The 20,149-nt window shown below is 47.1% G+C and overlaps 2 protein-coding genes across 3 annotated transcripts; both read left to right on the top strand.

The window, feature by feature from the left end:
• Nucleotides 1-371: 371 nt before the first annotated feature.
• LOC135103121 (prestin-like) lies at nt 372-8,364 on the top strand. 2 transcript variants are annotated; one of them, XM_064009164.1, is made up of 16 exons: nt 376-484; nt 921-1,069; nt 2,274-2,418; nt 3,468-3,650; nt 3,924-4,034; nt 4,162-4,403; nt 4,492-4,659; nt 4,802-4,906; nt 5,011-5,144; nt 5,839-6,001; nt 6,167-6,343; nt 6,532-6,804; nt 6,997-7,164; nt 7,435-7,629; nt 7,794-7,923; nt 8,039-8,364. In XM_064009164.1, exons 2-16 carry the CDS (start codon nt 1,025-1,027, stop codon nt 8,236-8,238), a joined length of 2,439 nt encoding a protein of 812 aa, XP_063865234.1. In that variant the 5' UTR covers nt 376-484; nt 921-1,024; the 3' UTR covers nt 8,239-8,364. The 2 variants fall into 2 exon arrangements, with proteins under 2 accessions (XP_063865235.1, XP_063865234.1); XM_064009165.1 differs by having other exon boundaries at nt 372-1,069; nt 8,035-8,364.
• A 3,718-nt stretch (nt 8,365-12,082) lies between these two features.
• LOC135102566 (prestin-like) lies at nt 12,083-16,338 on the top strand. The gene is made up of 11 exons (XM_064007846.1): nt 12,083-12,314; nt 12,496-12,505; nt 12,587-12,697; nt 12,849-13,077; nt 13,321-13,668; nt 13,722-13,809; nt 13,971-14,104; nt 14,301-14,463; nt 14,726-14,992; nt 15,185-15,457; nt 15,650-16,338. Exons 1-11 carry the CDS (start codon nt 12,198-12,200, stop codon nt 15,875-15,877), a joined length of 1,968 nt encoding a protein of 655 aa, XP_063863916.1. The 5' UTR covers nt 12,083-12,197; the 3' UTR covers nt 15,878-16,338.
• The last annotated feature ends 3,811 nt before the right edge of the window (nt 16,339-20,149 follow it).

Genomic DNA, 20,149 nt, shown 5'->3' on the forward strand with positions numbered 1-20,149 from the left:
CACTGTTTTCAGTACGTACTATTGGATATTGGATAACCCTTCCGTTTACACTCTCTGGTAACCTGGGGACTGGCATCCTCAGTGAGTCTTTTTTTCATAAAACCTTATTATCCTAGGCCAGAGTCCCCTTTCATGTTTACAAAAAAAAAAAAAAAAAAGTTGACACACAGGACATGTCGGGTACGAGATTTATACAAACATAGATGTTCTTCCCTTTTTGTGAGTGAGTCTTAAATATTCTTCGCAGATGTTCAATACTGAACGCTACGATGGTGTAAAGTAGCAATCTCGTGACGTGTAATGGGAAATTCACACATGTTGTTTCATTAGAGTTGTGGCTGGTGGTGTTGGTGGTAAGAGGAGAGTTGCAGTGGCAGTGGTGATGGTGGTGGTGGTAGTAGTCATGCAGCTATTGGTTTGAGTGTCTCCTAGAGCAACAACACCGAGGCAGTGGCAGTCGGTGTGGTGACAGGGATCCATGAAGGTGGAGACAGTGGTCGTGAAAATGCATGGTGATGGAGGTGTCTCATTATTAGATTACGTAAAATAGGATAAAGAGGAGAGTGGATTCAAGTGAGAAAGGCCAGAGCCATTACTCTTCTCTAATTCGTGATATTAACATGTGCACAACCACGGAGAAAAATAGTCTGGGGATAAGATACAGAGATCATATTTAATTTTCATACGCTATGGAGAAACTGCACATTTTGGTTTGCCCTTCGGATCGAGAGAGCGGGCCTTCATTAGCAAGCTATGTATTATGGGTTAGTGCTAATGCAATACACTTCTCATTGTGCGTATCCCAAGGTGACCTGTTTGTTCCTTCCACTCAAAACTTCTCACTCCTCCCTCCAATGCAACATTTCTGATGCTATTATACGCAGTTTCCTTATTTTTCTTTTCACTGCCAACAAAATAAGTGTGTGAAATCAGGAGTTAAGCAGTACTTTTTAACTATATTGTCCTTGAACTGAACGGCAACAGTCAGCAAGTGAGGCAGCAATGCCGCAGCATCATTTGAGCAATGCGCAGTTCTTGCCGCGGCGCTGGGAGGGAGACAACTGCAATGGTGAGTAGGTGGGAAATACGCTCCGTGTGGTCACCATCATCCCTTCCACTACTATAATTATCACAAGCTTTATCGTCAGTGTTTCAGGTATCATCATTGCTACTCCTAACGCCACACTCATCAACATTAATGAAATAGTTTATAGTCATCACCTTGTATACCAATATGATATATATTATTACCATTACTACTACTACAACTACTACTATTACTACTACTACTACTACTTCTACTACCACTACTACTACTACTACTACTTCTATTACTACTACTACTATTACTACTACTACTACTACCTGCATCTCAGGAATATCACAGCATCAGGTGACATCTTTCACCTCACCTCACCCTTCGCAAGTGTGACTGTCCCGTCGGAAACCACTTGCGCACATTCCTTGCTTTTCTTCCTCATGTAAATCTTTCTTTCTCCGTGTCACTTGCTGTTGATATTCACCGATGTTAACACCACGTGGACCTATGATCTGTAGCAAATAGCGACTGACCTCCCCATCAGGAGGCAGTGCAGGACAAGACTCTGGGGGGAGCACACTGTATCATCTCAATTATATATCAAATAAACGTCCAACACTGCAAGATCTAACTCCTTCACCCCTTATCCTCCATCCTGTAGGAGGCAGAATGAGAGGAGGACGTAAAGTACCATTGCCGGTACAGTGGTGTCATCGTCGGTACATGGCGGTAGCAGCGGTACTATGACGGTACACTTAAATGTCACAGGAATCACCATCATCATCACCGCCTCAGCAATCACTACCATCACTGCTATTAAAGCCACAACCATCATTATTATCACAAACAACAATTCATTTGATTGATTTAGTTTCTTGCGCCGCAACATCGCGATCATATGGCGCATTAACGACAATCACAACTGCTACAATCGTCACTGTTATCACTATCAACACAATAGATATAAGACATTTTAGTGCTGAGATGGAAAATACTCAAATCATAAGGGCTTCAAGACTCGTGGGCTTCAAATCAGAAAGACCTTACTCCATGAAAGCCTCAGGACGTTTAGCCACACTCAGACCTCTTTAGTCTCAAAAGTGCCTCAAAATGCCTTTACTCTTCTCCCTTTTAGTCACCAATCACGTCACACAGGATTTGTAGCGAAAGGGAAAGAATAGAGTGTAAGGTGAAGGAAGGAAGGACAAAGTAAAGCCTTGGTGACATGTTTCAGGCACAAGAAGAGTCAGTCCGACTGGTGCCTGTGAACGGCGCGGTAACCACTCTTGACGGCCTGAGGATGGTGCAGGTGACTCGCCCTGCCCTTACCGTAGCCTGCCGCTCCAATCTCTACGACCACTGCCCCGCTCATGCACCAGGTAAATTTACGACACTCGCTGGCCAACACAAGTTAAGAGTGAGTACAAAGCAGCATCATGATATTGTTCGCTAGAGTTAGTTTCTTGCAATGCCTTTCATTAAGTCATGTTTGCGAATATAACAAATACAAGTGTGGCCATTTTTATTAATTTTATGAAGCTGTGAAATCAAGATAATACCTTCTAGTAGGGCATTTGCTCACTGTTGACCATTTTTTACATACTGCCTCAAGGAATAGTCACCCTTCTTACCGTGAGTTTTGTTTTGTGATGTCATATATTGCGTCCTCCTCACGACTGCTGATACCAAACATGCTTATACTTAGCGAGTTCCTGTAAGATTCTGTGGGATTACTGTGAGTATGGCTGATTTAATCACTGGCCTGTATTCTGAAGCTGTGCTTGCAGTGAAGAGAGAAATGTCGATACATGAGTGGAACACACGGACGACAGGAAGACTAGTGACAGGAACAATGCACTAGATTATGCCCAAGCATGAATTTTTATTAACTCCTCCCCTCTGACTGACTCTTAAACCTCTCTCCCTCTTCACTGCAGTGTTGCTATTTCTTGCTATCTTCTGTCACTATTTTGATACTAGTTGCTCTTTTTATCTTGCTAACTGTATGATTTCCGTACTCCCGTGTCTTCGCTGCACAAGTTTCTACTTTCTCTCACTTCCATTCTGTTCCCCTCCCTAATGCACGAGTTAAGTAGTATTTTCAATCTTTCTTTCCTTTTACTGGTAAACTATGGAGGTCCCCTTAGGCTTTTGCATTTTCTCCTACCTTTAATTTGAACACTTTCAAGAGGGAAGTTTCAAAACACTTCTCCAGTTTTGGATAAGCTTTTGTCTCTATTCTTTGTGGAACCTTGGCCAGAGCCCCTTCTAAAAACAATAAATAAATAAAAGCATACCCGAAGAACTCATCATACGTGGAGACTTTCAAAGCCACATCACCTTTCACTCATGTGTCCAAAAACTGCTCTACCACACTCCTGTTTCAGCGCCTTGCAATGCCGTCATACTGAGGCTGTCGCTGTTTCAGATCTGCGCGAGAGGGTACGAAGACAGACGCATGCCTGCAGCAGGTGTTCACTCGGCCGTCTTTGGTCTGCGGTGAGGGCTCGTCTGCCCATCCTCGACTGGCTGCCTGAGTATCGAGTTTGTCATGTACTCCTCGGGGACGTAATCGCCGGCGTCACTGTCGGTGTCATGCATATTCCACAAGGTAAGATAAGTCACCCCTGGCAAGCTGTTCATCTCCCACTCTCAATGCCCAGAGATAATTACTTTCCCGAGTGATCCCCCCGCCATGCGTTTCATCTTTGTAGTAATGATTTATAGAAATCATCGTCTTCCATGACAGTTGCTTCGGAGACTATAGATAAACCTCAATTTTATCATACTGTCGGGGACAAAAAAAATCGTTATGAGGTGAACTCTCGTCATACCCATCAGTGATTGTTGTGCAGTGAGTGAGCGTCTTGGTGTGCCTCCACAGGGCTTGGATACGCCATGCTTGCCGGCCTGCCTCCCATCACCGGCCTCTACATGTCCTTCTTCCCCGTGCTGGTGTATGTGCTGATGGGGACCTCCCGCCACGTGTCTATAGGTGAGTGAGTCTCGGCAGTTTCGAATGAGGCTGACAGACGCCGCATAACGTAGTGAACAAGTTTTGTCCGTAGAACAATCCGTAATTATGAGGCAGAATAGCAGACACGTCGCTCTTTCATCGCTAGGCACATTCGCGGTTTCGTGTATGATGATGGAAAAGCTGGTGCTGGAGCTGAGCACCAGGGACTCCACGCTCACCACCACGCCGGATCCAGCAGGTGAGAACGGAACACTCGTGCTGGCTCCCGATGGCTCTCCTCATAGTGTGGTGACCTCCGTCAATACCACTGCCGCCTCTACTGCAGCAGTCAGTCCCAGCCCGCAGGAGGTGGCCGCCGTTTTAGCGCTCGTTGTGGGCATATGGCAGGTGAGATTACATTATACAATGACCACTAATCTGATTTCACCATATATCACTTAATAAATTACATCCATATGTTCCTTGTCGCGTGCAGGTGTTGATGGGCGTCCTGCAGATGGGCCAGGTGTTCCTCGTGCTCCTCTCCCACATGATCATCTCCGCCTTCACCACCAGTATCGCCTTCCTGGTCCTCACATCGCAGCTCAAGAACGTGTTAGGGATCCCCGTGTCCCGTTATTCCGGTCCCTTCAAGACCGTCCACGTGAGTCCCTGCAGCGTGGTGGTGGGGTGGGAGTGGGGAGGTGGAAAAGGGAAGGCGTGGTAACGGTAGTACAATAAACATGAAAACATGGTTAATGTTTTCATGTTTCATGCTTTCATGTTTTACAATATTTTCTCCCCAGACATACCGGGACCTGTGCCTCGGCCTGCCCGCTGCCAACCCGGTGGTGGTGGTGGTGTCCGTGGTCTGCATCATTGCGCTGGTGGTCAACAACGAGATACTGAAGGTGACTGTTTCTATAGGCAATTCACCGATGATGATGATAATAGTAATACTACGTAATGGCAATAATAATACTGATAATGAGAATGATAACTCTTCTTGTCTCAGCCCCGCATGAGGAAAGTAAGCCGCATCCCTGTGCCCATGGAGCTCCTGGTGGTGGTGGCGGGCACAGCAGTGAGTGACCTGCTGCACCTGGAGGAGAGGCATCACGTCACCGTCGTCGGCCACGTCCCTACAGGGTGAGTCACGCCGTTCTTCACAAACGACTCCGTAATATCATGATTGTGAGTCTCTTCTGAATTTTTCTCCCGGCTGCTTCCGGATCACCCGTCTCCATCTCACTCTGTCTTCTGTGTCTCCATAAGCTTTCTCTTTGGGTTTTCCTCTCTTCCTCCTGCCTGCTCAGCCCATTTCCAGCATCCTCCTCCTTTTGTGTTCCTAATCTCTTCTCTCTACATGACTTAACTACCGCGCTCTGGCCTCTATAGTCTCTGCTCAAACTGACACACGTGCACTGAACTTGTAAGCTCATTTTTAGTACTCTGATTAGTCACGGAAAATCCATCAATGTCTCAGGAGCAGAAGGAAGAGGAGAAGCATATGAATAAGAGGTGTTTTTTGTTATGCCCGTATTCTTCAATGGTTTGCTCTCATCAGGACTATATTCTTAATCCACGGAGGGAGTTATTCAGGTTCTCACGAGTGTTTTTTCCTATCGATGATGAAGAATCTTTATTAAACTTGTGACAGAAACATAAAAGCTTTCATAAAAATCGCAGCATCATCCAATCAAGCCTGGTAAAGTAGTCGAGATGGACGCCCTCAAAACGTTGAGCAATGTGGATCTTGATCTTGTCTGGCACCATATAAAGTCTTTGTGGTGCCATAACTCAATAAAATGTGGAATTATCCAATAACTTTTACGCTCCTCAGACTCCCTTTTCCCTCCGCTCCCCGCATGGAGCTGCTGCCGTCAGTGCTGGTTGATGGCTTCCTCATTGCACTCATCAGCTACACCTCAACCTTCTCCATAGCCAAGATTTTCGCCCAGAGACAAGGCTACACTGTTGATGCCGTGCAGGAGTTGTATGCTCAGGTAACTTTCAAAGTGCCCTCCTTCACCTTCCTCCTCGAAGCAAAAGTTCCTAGAAGGGTTTCATTAAATGGAGCAGTTACAAAAGTTGAACAAGAAAAAAGTAGTGTGATGAGTGTATTTTCTTTCTTTCTTTCTTTCTTTATTTATTTATTTATTTTACTTCAGGGAATGAGCAACGCGTTTGGTTCCTTCTTCTCCTGTGGCCCCGTGGCTGCCTCCATGTCGAGGTCACTCATTCAGGAAGCAGCTGGCGGCGTTACCCAGCTCACTACCGCCTTCTCCTGCGCCTTCGTGGTGTTGGTTCTTTCCGTCATTGGGCCGTACTTCAGGACACTGCCTCATGTAAGCAGCGAAGAAAAGCGTTCATTGGTCAGGTTCATCCTCATACCAAGATGCATGGTCCTGGTGCTTTCCTCCTCGTGTTTCAGTACAAAATATCTAATTTCTGTCAAAAGTTATCACAACTTATCCATGCATTTCGCGTAATCCATTCCTGCACTACTGGACGGCTCCTCTTTTTTTCCCTCCAGTGCGTGCTGTCCGCCGTCATCCTGGTGTCCCTCAAGGGTCTCTTTCTGCAAGTGAAGGATCTGACCAAGCTGTGGTCGTCCTCTCGCCTCGACGCCGCTATCTGGCTGGCCACTTTCGTGGTGAGCGTGGTGGTGGGTCTGGACTACGGCCTCCTGGCGGGCCTGGCGGCCTCGGCGGTGGTGCTGTTCCTTCGTTCACAGCGACCGCCAGCCCTCCACCTCGGCCACGTGCCCTTCACTGACCTTTACCTCGACCTGGACACCTACCACAAGGTAAGACTAACAGCCTGTCCTCCGCTGTCTTTTGTCTTCTTTTTTATTAGTTCCCTTTACGCGCAAAACTTCATGGTCAGTCAGAACAAATCATGTCAAAGCAAGACTCTTAAGGAGAGTTCCCTATAACTCAAAGGTAAATATGATGTGTCGCGCCCTGTCTGCCACTCACCGTCCCCTCCTCTCGGTCAGGCGGTGAAGGTGCCCGGCGTGAAGATCTTCCAGTTCGGCGGGCCACTCCACTTTGGCAACGCCTCTTACTTCCATTCCAGCCTCTTCTCCGTCACTGGCCTGGACCTTGCCGCCGCCAAGCCTGCCGCCACCACCACGGTGCCGCTCATGGACACACGCCAGTCTGAGGTTTGCTGTATAAAATCGTTCATCCTTCAGTTCAGTTGAACTTATATATGTCTCTTGTTATCATTATCTAAATAATGTTTCACGTATTATTCTCATTTTCAGGTAACAGTACTCTATCTTGTCTTCTACACATTTTTACTGGCATATTCCTTTGCTTTTTCATTAATTTCTTCCATTATTATGTGTAATCTTTGTTTCCGAATTACTGCAATTACATCAGTGTAGTGGGGGAAAAGTAGTTCAATCATTAACACGCGAAATGATGTGCAGGAAGATACTTCAAGTCAAGACAACGGTGATGGGGACATTATGAATCAAGACGAAGTGAATGAAGGAATGAATCAAGCCTCTACTCAAGAAGCTGACAAAGACTCGTCGTCCTCCCAGCCTCCCTCGAGCAGAGATCTGACTCTAGCTACCGTGGGCAGCCAGGCAGTGAAGAGCTCCACCTGTTCCACATCACCGGTGAGTCGAGGCTGCCTGTCATTGCTGATAGCAAGGTCAGAGATTGCTTCCTTCCTTCTGGTTCCAACCGTTGCATTTCATCCTATTCAGGCGCCTCACATGATGCCTATCATGAATACACACCCACAGACCCCTTAGCTGTCAATGACCGTCGCTTTTTGTAGGTGTGCCGCTGGCTGGTGCTCGACTTGTCCTTTGTCAGCTTCGTGGACACCACGGGCGCCAGTCACCTGAGGCAGCTGCACCGCGATCTCCAGACCGCTGGCGTCACCCTGTGTCTGGCGTCCGCCTCAGGTAGCAAACACTTCGCTAACGCCATGTTGCAATGAGCCCGTCACAGGCGGTGAAAAATGTCCTCAACGCGCGCCACGCTGGGGCCTGACTCCCCTCTTTGTTTTCCCCTAGACAGGGTGGTGGACGCCCTTGAGAGATGCAGTGTGCTGGAGGAGATCAGCCGCGACCTCGTCTTTCACTCCACCCACGACGCCGTCACCACCATCACCTCTCTCGATCCCTACCACTCACCGGCCACCGTGCCGGACCTATAGTCGCTGCCACATCCCAGCGGTGGTGCTTAAATCTATAAATGGAGTCACCTTTACGTGTTAGTTCCGTCTGTTTTGTATTAGGGAAATTACTAAATCAGATAACTTATGTGTATTCTATTTTTCTTTATGAATAAGAGAGTGGGAAAAGCTGTGAAAATATGTTACCTATACATGCTATGTAAGAAAAGTCTGTTTCATTGCCACTCCCTAACAAGCATGTAGTAGAAGAACGGCAGAAGCCTGATTTAACTGTACTGAAATCTTGGTGGTGAAGTCAGAGGAAGAGGGAAAAGAGAGAAAAAAAGACGAAAGTTTCGAGGTGAAAATGCAGCAGCAGCACCACCACCGCCACCGCCAACAGCACTAGCACCAGCAGCAGCAGCAGTATTATTATTATTATTATTATTATTATTATTATTATTATTATTATTATTATTATCATTATTATCATTACTATTATTATTATTATTATTATTATTATTATTATTATCATTATTATTATTATTATTATTATTATTAGTAGTAGTAGTAGTAGTAGTAGTAATAGTAGTAGTAGTAGTAGTAATAGTAGTAGTAGTGATAGCATAGTGGAAATAGTAGCAGTAGTAGTAGTAGTAATAGTAGTAGTAGTAGTAGTAGTAGTAGTAGTAGTAGTAGTAGTAGTAATGGTGGTGGTAAAGGAAAAAAAGAAAAAAAAAATAGACGCCATTTGTTGGAAGACAATTATAGAGACCATGTGGGACTCGAGACTCCACAACGCCCCCATAAAAGAATAAAGACCGAGAGAAAGAAAACAAATAAATAAAAAGCTTACACAGCAACAAATTATACCGGACGACAAAGTCAACCCGTGAAAGCCTAAAATGCGCAGTTCCTGGCGGGCCGCGAGGTTCGGTTCACGTACTCCCATTGAAGTCATTGCCCATCCCACTATCTTATCGCCTTCCATTCACGACTCCATCAAACGACACTTCAGGCTTAATTTCACAACACTAGGCCGGTCTCTCAAAGGACTGTAATAGTATTTTCAAAAGCCACATGCATAAAACAAGTAAACACACAAGAATCGTTTCCACAGTTGAGTGTGTGTGGATGATTTCTTAGTAACCTCAGTCCAGCGACAGTCGCCATGATCTGGGGAAAGCCTCACCTCCACATGTATCCCTTCCAACCCACCCACACTCTAAAATCCTGGTACTCTACATGGGCAGGTGGTTCCTCTTAAGCACCTGTTGATGCATTATCGTGCGCGTACGTGTGTGTGTGTGTGTGTGTGTGTGTGTGTGTGTGTGCGAATGGAAAGGTAAAGTTAGGCTTGTCATAGCTCGAGTGAAGTGCGTGATGACAAGCTAGTATACAGCAGGTGGTGTTGACGTTGTTAGTGGTAGTGGTGGAGCCTGAGAGCAAAGGCCACGAGCGGCTCTCCTGTTCAAAGAAAAGATAACAGGACCCAGGAGACAGCGAGGTGCCCTGGGTTGTGATTCACTTTCTTCTCCTCCCCCTCCTCCTCCTCCTCTTCCTCCTCCTGTTCTCCCCTTCCCCCCCCCCCCAGTCATGTAAGGTCACATCCCCCACTCCAGAATTTAATCACATACACACACACACACACACACACACACACACGGCAAGGCTTAATAATCCACGTGGTAGAGATGAGTCTCGTCCCCGTGTTAACCAGACAAATCACGACCCACTGCTTTACTGACGGCCTAAGGAGATCCTTCCCTGCCCTCGCCCAGCGTCCTCATCCACACTCCTCACTGCTGAACAAAAATGAAAAAAAAATGGCAAGACACTCAACAATCTTATTCTTTGCTTTTTAGTGGCAAGAAGCCGCAACAAGTGTACAATGCTTTTCTGTATAATCCGTACGCCATTATATGCGAAAAAATAAAGAAGGCAAGAAAATGAGATGAAAAAAAAAGGAAAAGCAGCAGCAGCAGCAGCAGCAGAGCATCGACTCACGTGGGTGAGAGGTCGATCAGAAGCCAGGTGTTTGAACAGGTGTGTGCTGCTGGCCACACAAGTACCACAGGTACAGAGGCAGGCCGTGTCTGATAAGCTGTATCTCTTCACTCTGCGATGTACTTCCTCATACACTCAAGAATCCCACCATAGAAACTGTATTGGTGTTTTGAGAATAACAAAAACAACAGCCAGTAAGAAAGGCATTTGTCCTGCAGTAACACTATAAACTGATGATGATGATGGTGATGGTAGTGGTGGTGGTGGTGATGATGATGATGATGATGATGATGATGATGATGATGATGATGATGATAATGATGATGATGGTGATGGTGGTGGTGGTGATGGTGATGTTGATGATGGTGACGTGCAATACAACAAACATTCAATGTTCTTCAGGTTGCATAAAGAATACTCCTATAGTCTTTCTCTTTTTGATGAGACAGCTTTTTCATATTCCCACCCACACCTCCACTCCTTTCAGTATTACGTAATATGATTATTGTTCCTCTTCATGTGACATAAAAGCACCAAGCACCACAAGAGCATAAACCTTTCCACTCTACCAACGCCATTATTCCCACGACAGAATCTCGCCACTTTCCCTCATCGCCTCCTTGCTATCAGGTATTAGAATCTTGATTACGTCATCGCCTCTACAAGTTAAGTTGTGGTAGGAGCATGACTAATCTGACAGACACTTCCAGCCTGCCTTCACATGCTTCCGAGCCCTCACGCCAACCAGACGGCCCTCCACTGCACCCCCACACCCACGAACAGGTACAGTAACGCGGTGCTCGATGGCTGGGGCTCACACTGCCATCAAACACCCTGTTGGCTGTATAACTTGTAGTACATGTGCCGCGGGACTTCTGATACCCGTTTGTTTACAGAAAACCCAAGTTGTTTATTTCAAATATTTATATTAACGTGTTCACGTCATTAATAAAGAAGTGTTCAATGGAAACAAAATGACTTAGGTGGAGGATTTTAGAAAGTTACAAGAGATGACAAGAGGCGGGACGAGGATATGTGAGTCAGTTATTTTCCTGGCAGAGAAAACTGGGCCGCGTTGCTAATCTTGATGGACGCGCCGAGCTTCCTCCGCCTCTGCTGTCTCTGGTACAAAAAACGTTCATAAAACTAAAGCTTAGTGCTATACAAGTGTCCTAACAAGATCCATGTTATTTTTGTGCTTCTGTGTTTGGCAAGATCAAAAGGCTTTTGCAGTGTGTCTCACGGCATGCTCGCTGTTTTCATACACTGTACATTCCATAAGTGACAATCATTCGCCGTCAGATCAGCTCTTTATCTCCACCACATTATCGAAGCGGACGCTGAACATATTGGCTCTGCGCGTCTTATCCATCACAATAAACAGACACGACTGACAGGGATTTCCTTGAGAATAAATGACCATATGGTGGTGTTAGCACACCTCCGCCAAGTCGCCCATAAAGTGTTTGGACTGCGAGGCCACACTTCATTCTGTCACTAGTGGCTCTCACGTTTCAGGTACGAATCTACGTGTTACTATTGCTGCTGCTGCTGCTGCTGCTGCTGCTGCTGCTGCTGCTGCTGCTGAGTTGGTTGTGCCAGCAGCCTGTCATGGATCCCATGTCGGCGAATTCTTGTGAGGTGCAGGTGACTCGCCCCGCCCTCACCTTGCACCGCAGGATCCAACTCTACAACAGCTGCCTCGAGGAGCAAGCAGGTAGGGTGCCAGGGCAAACACATGACCTGGACCATGTACCTCAGCCTAAGGCCTGTGTATAGGAGGAAGATGTCACATAACCCAAATAGAAGCTAAGCATTTTGCCAAGCACACGTACACTTTTAGCTGTGTGGTGACCACTGACCAGCGTTACTTAAAGCCTAGTTAAGTAAGTCAAACTACGACTGTAAAGACAATGAGACATTTAAGGAGAGACGGGGGTAACCTTATCAAATGAAAGTGACATTCAATCCTTTGGTATTTCAGATGTGCGCGAGAGGACCTGCGGGTGGTCACTGAAATGCAATAGATTTTCCCGCGGACGTGTGTGGGAAATAATGGCGGCCCGTCTGCCTATCCTGGACTGGTTACCTAAATATCAACCTCGGCAAGCTTTCTTAGGTGACCTCATCGCCGGCCTGACCGTTGGTGTGATGGCCGTCCCTCAAGGTGAGGCAACGTGCCGCCCCTGATTGTGGCTTCCCCTACAAGCTAGATCTTTTCTATGTCCCTTACTCAAGTAATATAGGACATGGGGAGCCAGCAGCCTCGTAGTGGTGGATGGGGACGTTTACGATGAGTTAGTTCACTACCTTCGTGACAAATGATCGTATGACACATGATGGTAACAACCAGAAAACTGATAGTACCTCACACGTGTTAATGTCAACAATGCTGCTTCTGTTTCTGTTTGCTTACCCATTCTGACTTTGAATCCCTCCTACAGGAATGGCCTACGCCATGCTGGCCCACCTGCCCCCCATCACGGGCCTGTACGCGGGTGTCATCTCCGGCCTGGTGTACATGCTGCTGGGCACGTCACACCACATCTCCTTTGGTGAGTGAGGTGCCACACATTACTTTTATTACTGATGACCACTGTGCCTAACGCGCTCCCCATGTGTCCAAATGTTTGTATGTACACTTGATTAAATTAACATAACATTACGTTTCTTGTGACTCAATTTGTGCTGGCGTGACTACCCAAGGCGTGGTGGGTTCGTTGGGCGTGCTGACGGCGAAGGCAATCGGGAATGTGGTCACCTACGAGACTGTGCCTGGTTCTGCTGCCGCTCCACTCAGCACCACCCTCTCCACGACGGCCACTCTCGCCCAGGGTTTGCAGAACTTCACCGCCGATGGCAACAGCACAAGCGACCATTCTGGCTACAGCTCAGTGGAGATGGTGGTGGTGCTGGCCCTGCTTACCGGGCTGTGGCAGGTGGGTTCATGCAGCACTGGAATAAATCGTCTTTCCCTAATCAACCTAACAAACAACCTGTATGGAACTCTTTTCAACTGAACATTTTTGTGGAAAGGGAATTAAGCTTTATATGTGTGTGTGTGTGTGTGTGTGTGTGTGTGTTCCTCGGTCATCCTTCCTTTCACATAAAAAAAATAACAGCTGATAATACGAGTGGATGTTCTGGGACAGGCTGATATAATCAATGAGTGACGCAGTATGCCAAGATGTTTAAGATGTTGCTCCTCTCGCGTGCAGATGCTGATGGGAGTGCTGCAGCTGGGCCAAGTGTTCTCAGTGCTCCTCTCCCACATGATCGTCTCCGCCTTCACCACCAGTGTCGCCTACGACATCCTGTTTTCCCAGCTGAAGAGCCTCTTGGGGATCCCTCTGCCCCGCTACACTGGCGCCTTCAAGAGCTTCTATGTAAGTCCCTCCAGCGCTGTCTTGGCGGCACTGAACGCGGTGTTAATGTCGGTCCTCAGTAAAGCGGGGCGTGATATGCACGAGAGTCATAACGGAGTAGGCGGAGCAGGGCAGGAAGAACGTGATGGTGGTGGAGGAGGGCAAGAAGGTTAACTAATAGGAGCGTTTCTCTCCAGACGTGCCGGGATCTGAGCCTCGCCTTGCTGACTGCTAACCCAACGGTGGTGGGGGTGTCCGCGTTGTGCATCACCCTGCTGGTGGCTAATAACGAGATCCTGAAGGTGAGTGGCGGTGATGGTGGCGGTAGTAGTGGTTTAGAGATGATGATTCTTTTTTTGTCCTATTTTCTTTTAGTTCACGTTCCTCTCATGCTTATATTCGAACGTGATAAATCTTTTGTAACACTGCCCACTGTCCTCACTAACGGCACGGCCCGCCACAGCCCCGCCTCAAGAAAGTGTGTCCCGTGCCAGTGCCGGTGGAACTCGTGGTGATGGTAGTCGGGACGGTGGTGAGTCATGTGCTGAACCTGGAGGAAGAGCAAAACGTCACCGTCATCGGCCACGTCCCCAAAGGGTGAGTCTCGGCGCACGTCCAAGGCTCCAGTGACAGAATGCAGGAAAACAAAAATTATAACATTTCTGTGTAGCAAGAGCTCACATCTCGTTACAGATTTTAATAGGACTCTGCAGTGCTATTCTCCAATGCTGATTCAACATTCTCGCCACACCCAGACACTCTCAGTAATGCCCAACCCTTCCCGCCTCGCCAGGTTCCCCACCCCATCCGTGCCTCATCTGGAGCTGGTGCCACAGCTGCTGGCCCACTCCTTCATCATCGCCGTGATCGGGTACGTCTCCGCAATCTCCATGGCCAAGATCATAGCCAAGAGGAAAGGTTACGTCATCCAGGCAACTCAGGAGCTGTTCGCTCATGTAAGACTTCCGACCTCAATGCGCTAGACATTGTATTTAGTCTTGTCCTTATTATGTCCAGCTCCCGATGGCTGAAGTTCACCAGTATCGTCATTATCTCTGGAGCACACTGATATGGTTTTTATTCGTGTTTCCAATGAGTTGATTTTCTTCACAAATATGAAGACATCCTTAAAACAAACTCAATTTTACTATTTGGCAGTTATTTTACTAATATAATTTATAGAAAAGTAATGTAAATGCTTCTTGTTCATGAGACAAGTTTTCTTTCCATGTACAAGATATTCTTTTATTTGATCTTACGTTTTCTTCATTACATTACGTTCAGATTCAAGACTGTTTCCTCTGGCAGGGCATCACCAACTTCGTCGGGTCTTTCTTCTCCTGCGCACCGGTGTCAGTCTCCCTGTCGAGGTCGGTCATCCAGGAGGAGGTGGGAGGCGTCACTGGACTCGCCTCACTCTTCTCCTGCTCTGTCTTGATGATAATGCTGTACTCCATCGGGCCGCTCTTCAGTGCACTTCCCAACGTGAGTCACAAACTATCATTCTTTCAATAAATTTGCCTTAGCAAGTTTTATGATAAAGTAACAATAGTATGATCTCGAAAAGAACATATTTGCTGCATTTTGAGCATGTCATCGTCTCCAAGACTGCATACCCTACCCCTCCCGTTCTCTAGCTTCTATCTTACTGGACGGCTCCTCCCTTCTTCTCTCCAGTGCGTGCTGTCCGCCGTCATCCTGGTGTCTTTCAAGGGCCTCTTTCTGCAAGTAAAGGATCTGGCCAAGCTGTGGTCGTCCTCTCGCCTCGACGCCGCCATCTGGCTGGCCACCTTCGTGGTGAGTGTGGTGGTGGGCCTGGACTACGGCCTCCTGGCGGGCCTGGCGGCCTCGGCGGTGGTGCTGCTCCTTCGCTCACAGCGACCGCCAGCCCTCCACCTCGGCCACGTGCCCTTCACCGATCTTTACCTCGACCTGAACACCTACCACAAGGTGAGACTAACAGCCTGTCCGCCGCTGTCTTTTGTCTTCTTTAATATTAATTCTCTTTACGCGCAAAACTTCATAGTCAGTCGGAACAAATCATGTCAAAGCAAGACTCTTAAGAAGAGTTCCCTATAACTCAAAGGTAAATATGATGTGTCGCGCCCTGTCTGCCACTCACCGTCCCCTCCTCTCGGTCAGGCGGTGAAGGTGCCCGGCGTGAAGATCTTCCAGTTCGGCGGGCCGCTCCACTTTGGCAACGCCTCTTACTTCCATTCAAGCCTCTTCTCCGTCACTGGCCTGGACCTTGCCGCCGCCAAGCCTGCCGCCACCACCACGGTGCCGCTCATGGACACACGCCAGTCTGAGGTACGTCTTAAAACTTTTTTCTTTGGTTTGTGTGTGCACATGCTATACGTATATCTATGAATAGGTTCAGTGCATTGCTAAATGGTACACATTTGACGTCTGTCTTTTAGGTCGATAAGGAGGCGCTGTTTGCCGTCACAGTCAACTCTGAACTCAATCATCCAGCGACAGTCACATGCAGCAATGCTGGCGTGGGGAGGTGGTGCATCAGGCATTCCTGTGCTGGCCAAGATGACTTCAGCTCGTTCTACGACACGGGGAGCGACGAAACACATGAAAGTGGCGCTAGTCAGGCCAGCACGAGTCACACTGATGTAAGCCAAGACGACACGAGTCACAGCGACACTGAAAACGACGATACAGGCAGCGATGCGCGTGTGCACTGCGACCTTGACCAGGACAACACAAGTCAAGAAAGAGTCAGTCGAGTCTCCACACAAGACACAGCCAGTGACTCGCTGTCCATTCACAAACCCACAGATGTAACTCTAATCAACATGGAGGATGAGGCAGCGAAAGATTTCACCTGCTTTTCATTTCAGGTGAGTCGCATCTGCCGGTCATTACTGAGAAATATTTTTTTTCCTTTATTCATTGTGCTTCTAATACCTCATTTTGTGGTCCGTCCAGCGCGGCACTGCAGCAAAGAGCATTCTTTCTCGAGGCCTTATGCGCTGTTAGCCGCCACTCGGCCGTCACTGACCATCGTTTTTTTTTTTTTTTTTTTTGCAGGTGTGCCGCTGGCTAGTGCTCGACTTGTCCCTTGTCAGCTTCGTGGACACTACGGGCGCCAGTCTCCTGAAGCAGCTGCACCGCGATCTCCAGACCGCTGGCGTCACCCTGTGTCTGGCATCTGCCTCAGGTAACAAACACTTCGCTAACGCCATGTTACCATGAGCCCGTCACAGGCGGTGGAAAATGTCCTCGACGCGCGCCACGCTGGGGCCTGACTCCCCTCTTTGTTCTCCCCCAGACAGGGTAGTGGACGCCCTTGAGAGATGCAGTGTGCTGGAGGAGATCAGCCGCGACCTCGTCTTTCACTCCATCCACGACGCCGTCACCACCATCACCTGTCCCCGCCACTCCCCGACCACACTCCCGGACTTCCAGTAATTATGTCCAAATGCCTGCCGTAGCTGTAGCGGTAAGAGACGCCCGCTGCATGCCTACAACGTGTATTGGTGGATGCAGGTTGGCACCAGCACTCACCAAGTGTTTAGGTGATCTGTTCACTGTGCCGTCACTCACCCAGTCTGACAAAGTTGTTCTCAGGACGCGCTGTCCACCCTCATATCATACCGTACTCGTCGTCATTCTAGAATTACGTGTTAGGTTCACCTTTAATTTTCTACGTATTTATCTACTTGATAAGGAACTCATTCACTCGACTGTCTCTCAGGATGCGGCAGCAGCTGCAGATTCACAAATGCCCAATGAGAGTGCCCTAAATTTCTTATACACCCATGACAGATGTGTTGAGCAACCACGCTCTGTAATGTCTCCAGTAGATTTTGTAATCGGTTTTCCTTATACAGAAATAATGTGATGCGACAAATATGTGCTTCCCTTCATGATGCAACATGGCTGGGGCTTGCTGGGGAGGGAAAGCCTGATGGAAGTATGGCGAGATTGTTGAATTCAGTGTAGCTTTAGTCTTCATACTTCATAAAACGCATGAAAAATACACACACACACACACACACACACTGCTGAGCGGCGTTTCTCAGCGCTCAGGATAAATTCTTTCCCTGCCTCTCCATCCTGCAAGTGTTTCCCGCAGGCAATCCTTCCCCAGCCCGTCTTGCTCGCTCGCTCCTCTGATGTGCACACTGTCTTCACTGGATCGGGCCACCTGAAGACCAGAATAATACTAATATTGGTATTCTCACTCTTTCTCTCTCTCTCTCCCTCTCTCTGAATCAGCAGTAAATTTGTTGATTCCTTAATAATAATTCCTTCGTGCCGTAATCCTTTGTAACTTAGCAATGTAACAATGCAAATATGTTACTCGTGAATAAGTGCGCTGTAAATGTAGTAGTAATAGATATGTAAGTAAAGAGACAATAAAACTTTTCCAAATAAACTTCTCTGAATGCCTCACACTTTCCTCATTACGTCACGATGAGAGAGAGAGAGAGAGAGAGAGAGAGAGAGAGAGAGAGAGAGAGAGAGAGAGAGAGAGAGAGAGAGAGAGAGAGACGCAGCCAGACAGATAAATACACACATACACATACACACATACACACACACACACAGACCAACTGAACGCACAGACAGACAAACAAAACACACAGAAAGATAGACAAAACAGACACACAGACAGACAGACAAGATAGATAGATATACAAAGAGAGAGATAAACAATTAAAATGACAAACAGAATCGTGTAGGAAGGGGCGAGAGGAGCAGGAAAAAAGTGAGTGACGAGGGAGAAAGGGGAGAAAAGAAAAGAAGGGAAGGAGGAAAGGAGGGAGGGAGGAAGGGAGGAGAAAAATAAGAAAGGGAGAGTGGAAGGAAAGGAGAGAAAAAGGCGATGGAGGGGAGGAGAGAGGGAGCCTGAACATTCACCTCCACCACCACCACCACCACCACACCATGTAAACTACACTGTAACCTAACCTAACCAAAACTAACCTAACCTAGCCAAAACTAACCTAACCTACACTGACCTAACCTAACTTAACTTGCAACCTAAACTAACCTGAGCTAACGTAACCTAGTAACCAGACCTTGCAGGCTTTCCCAAAGTTATCAATTGAACAGATGCAAAACGTTTCTTCCATAGACGTTACAAAGTGGGGGGCGGTATCTCTCTTCAGCTTGGGCTCGGTGTTTACTGCGGCAGGTTTCTGAATGTGGTAACTTTCAGCACGCCACACTGGTGCCATCACGGCCTCAGCACAACACCGAATTGAAACAGTCACTGGAACACGCCTAAGAAGCTGAATCAACAGTATAGGCAAGTAAACAAATGAGTGAATAGATAAGAAACATAATGAACATAACTACATTAATAGTATCAATATCTCTGCTTAACAGTCATTCAAATACAATCATGGTAAGCAGATTACATGTATAGATAAAACGTATGAGCGAAGGAATAAATAAATAGTGAGAATAAGTCTATAGCAGTACTTTAAAACGTGAATTACGTATATTGCCGCTCACTGATACGCGAGTGATGTAAAAGAAGACGCAGAAGACACGAAGACATGAGTGATCCGCCGTGGTGATTCCAAACAGGAGCAGACAAAAAGAAGAGAGAGTACAACGACGATGATTTCAAATATTCTCTAGCCTGTTTCTGACTTCTCAATGGGCTACAGTGGAAGTTGGAATTTTCAGGGGTACTTTCATGATTCTAAGGATAGTTTACCAAGAATACAGCATTCATAAGCGAGAAAACTTAATTGAGAATACGACTAATTATTTCTGGCCTTTGAAAACATTACCGGGCTGTGGTGGAAGTTATTAGAATTTTCAAGGGTACTTTCATGATCCTAGCAATAGTTTAACAAGGAAACAACATCACCAATGAGAAAACTTTACTTGAGAACACGACTAAATGATCTCTCTCTCTCTCTCTCTCTCTCTCTCTCTCTCTCTCTCTCTCTCTCTCTCTCTCTCTCTGGCCTATGGAAATATTCCCCAAGATGTCGTGGCAGTTATTAAAATTTTCAAGGGTATTTTCATGATCCCAGCAATAGTTTTACAAGGACACAGCATCACCAATGAGAAAACCTTACCTGAGACCACGACTTTTTATCTCTGTAGCCTTTAAAAATATTCCTGATAGAAGAGCAAAGCGTTAAAGAAGTGAAAACCCAAGTGTCGCTGTTTTACGACTATACAACTGCCCTCCACATTCAGACAACCCGCACCGCTCTAATAGGATTATCAGCGAGGGTGAACCGCGTACTTGTAATGATAAGCCGTGTGTTTAGTGAAGACTTTACAAATCCTTGTATGGGAACCTCCTCTCCTTTTCTCCCTGAGCATTCTATTTGAAGCTACGGTTTGTGAGTAATGGCCTGGTGACTGTTAACGCACACGAGAGAGAGAGAGAGAGAGAGAGAGAGAGAGAGAGAGAGAGAGAGAGAGAGAGAGAGAGAGAGAGAGAGAGAGAGAAAGAGAGAGAGAGTAGGGTCTGCAGTCCCTCGGGTGTGAAATGATCATGGTAGACAGAAGGAGAGGGGAGTGAGGCTGAGGGGCTGAGGAGAGGATACAGTAGGGGAGGTGGGGAGGTGAGGGGAAGGGAGGCGGGGGAAGCCAAGAGAAGGGAAGGGAGTTGCCTATACATTGCTATAATCACGTTATGTGCACCTCTGGACC

The sequence above is a fragment of the Scylla paramamosain genome, chromosome 8 (assembly GCF_035594125.1).
Source record: "Scylla paramamosain isolate STU-SP2022 chromosome 8, ASM3559412v1, whole genome shotgun sequence".
Classification (NCBI taxonomy): Eukaryota; Metazoa; Arthropoda; class Malacostraca; order Decapoda; family Portunidae; genus Scylla; species Scylla paramamosain.

What these genes read in the sequence shown, in the direction of transcription:
- LOC135102566 (XM_064007846.1), top strand. Translation starts at nt 12,198, where the DNA reads ATGGCGGCCCGTCTGCCTATCCTGGACTGGTTACCTAAATATCAACCT. An exon ending in GTCACACCACATCTCCTTTG is followed by an intron (nt 12,698 to 12,848) that starts GTGAGTGAGGTG and finishes TGACTACCCAAG; the next exon opens with GCGTGGTGGGTTCGTTGGGC. An exon ending in TCTTCAGTGCACTTCCCAAC is followed by an intron (nt 14,993 to 15,184) that starts GTGAGTCACAAA and finishes TCTTCTCTCCAG; the next exon opens with TGCGTGCTGTCCGCCGTCAT.
- LOC135103121 (XM_064009164.1), top strand. Translation starts at nt 1,025, where the DNA reads ATGCGCAGTTCTTGCCGCGGCGCTGGGAGGGAGACAACTGCAATG. An exon ending in GGAGGGAGACAACTGCAATG is followed by an intron (nt 1,070 to 2,273) that starts GTGAGTAGGTGG and finishes GACATGTTTCAG; the next exon opens with GCACAAGAAGAGTCAGTCCG. An exon ending in TGGACACACGCCAGTCTGAG is followed by an intron (nt 7,165 to 7,434) that starts GTTTGCTGTATA and finishes AATGATGTGCAG; the next exon opens with GAAGATACTTCAAGTCAAGA.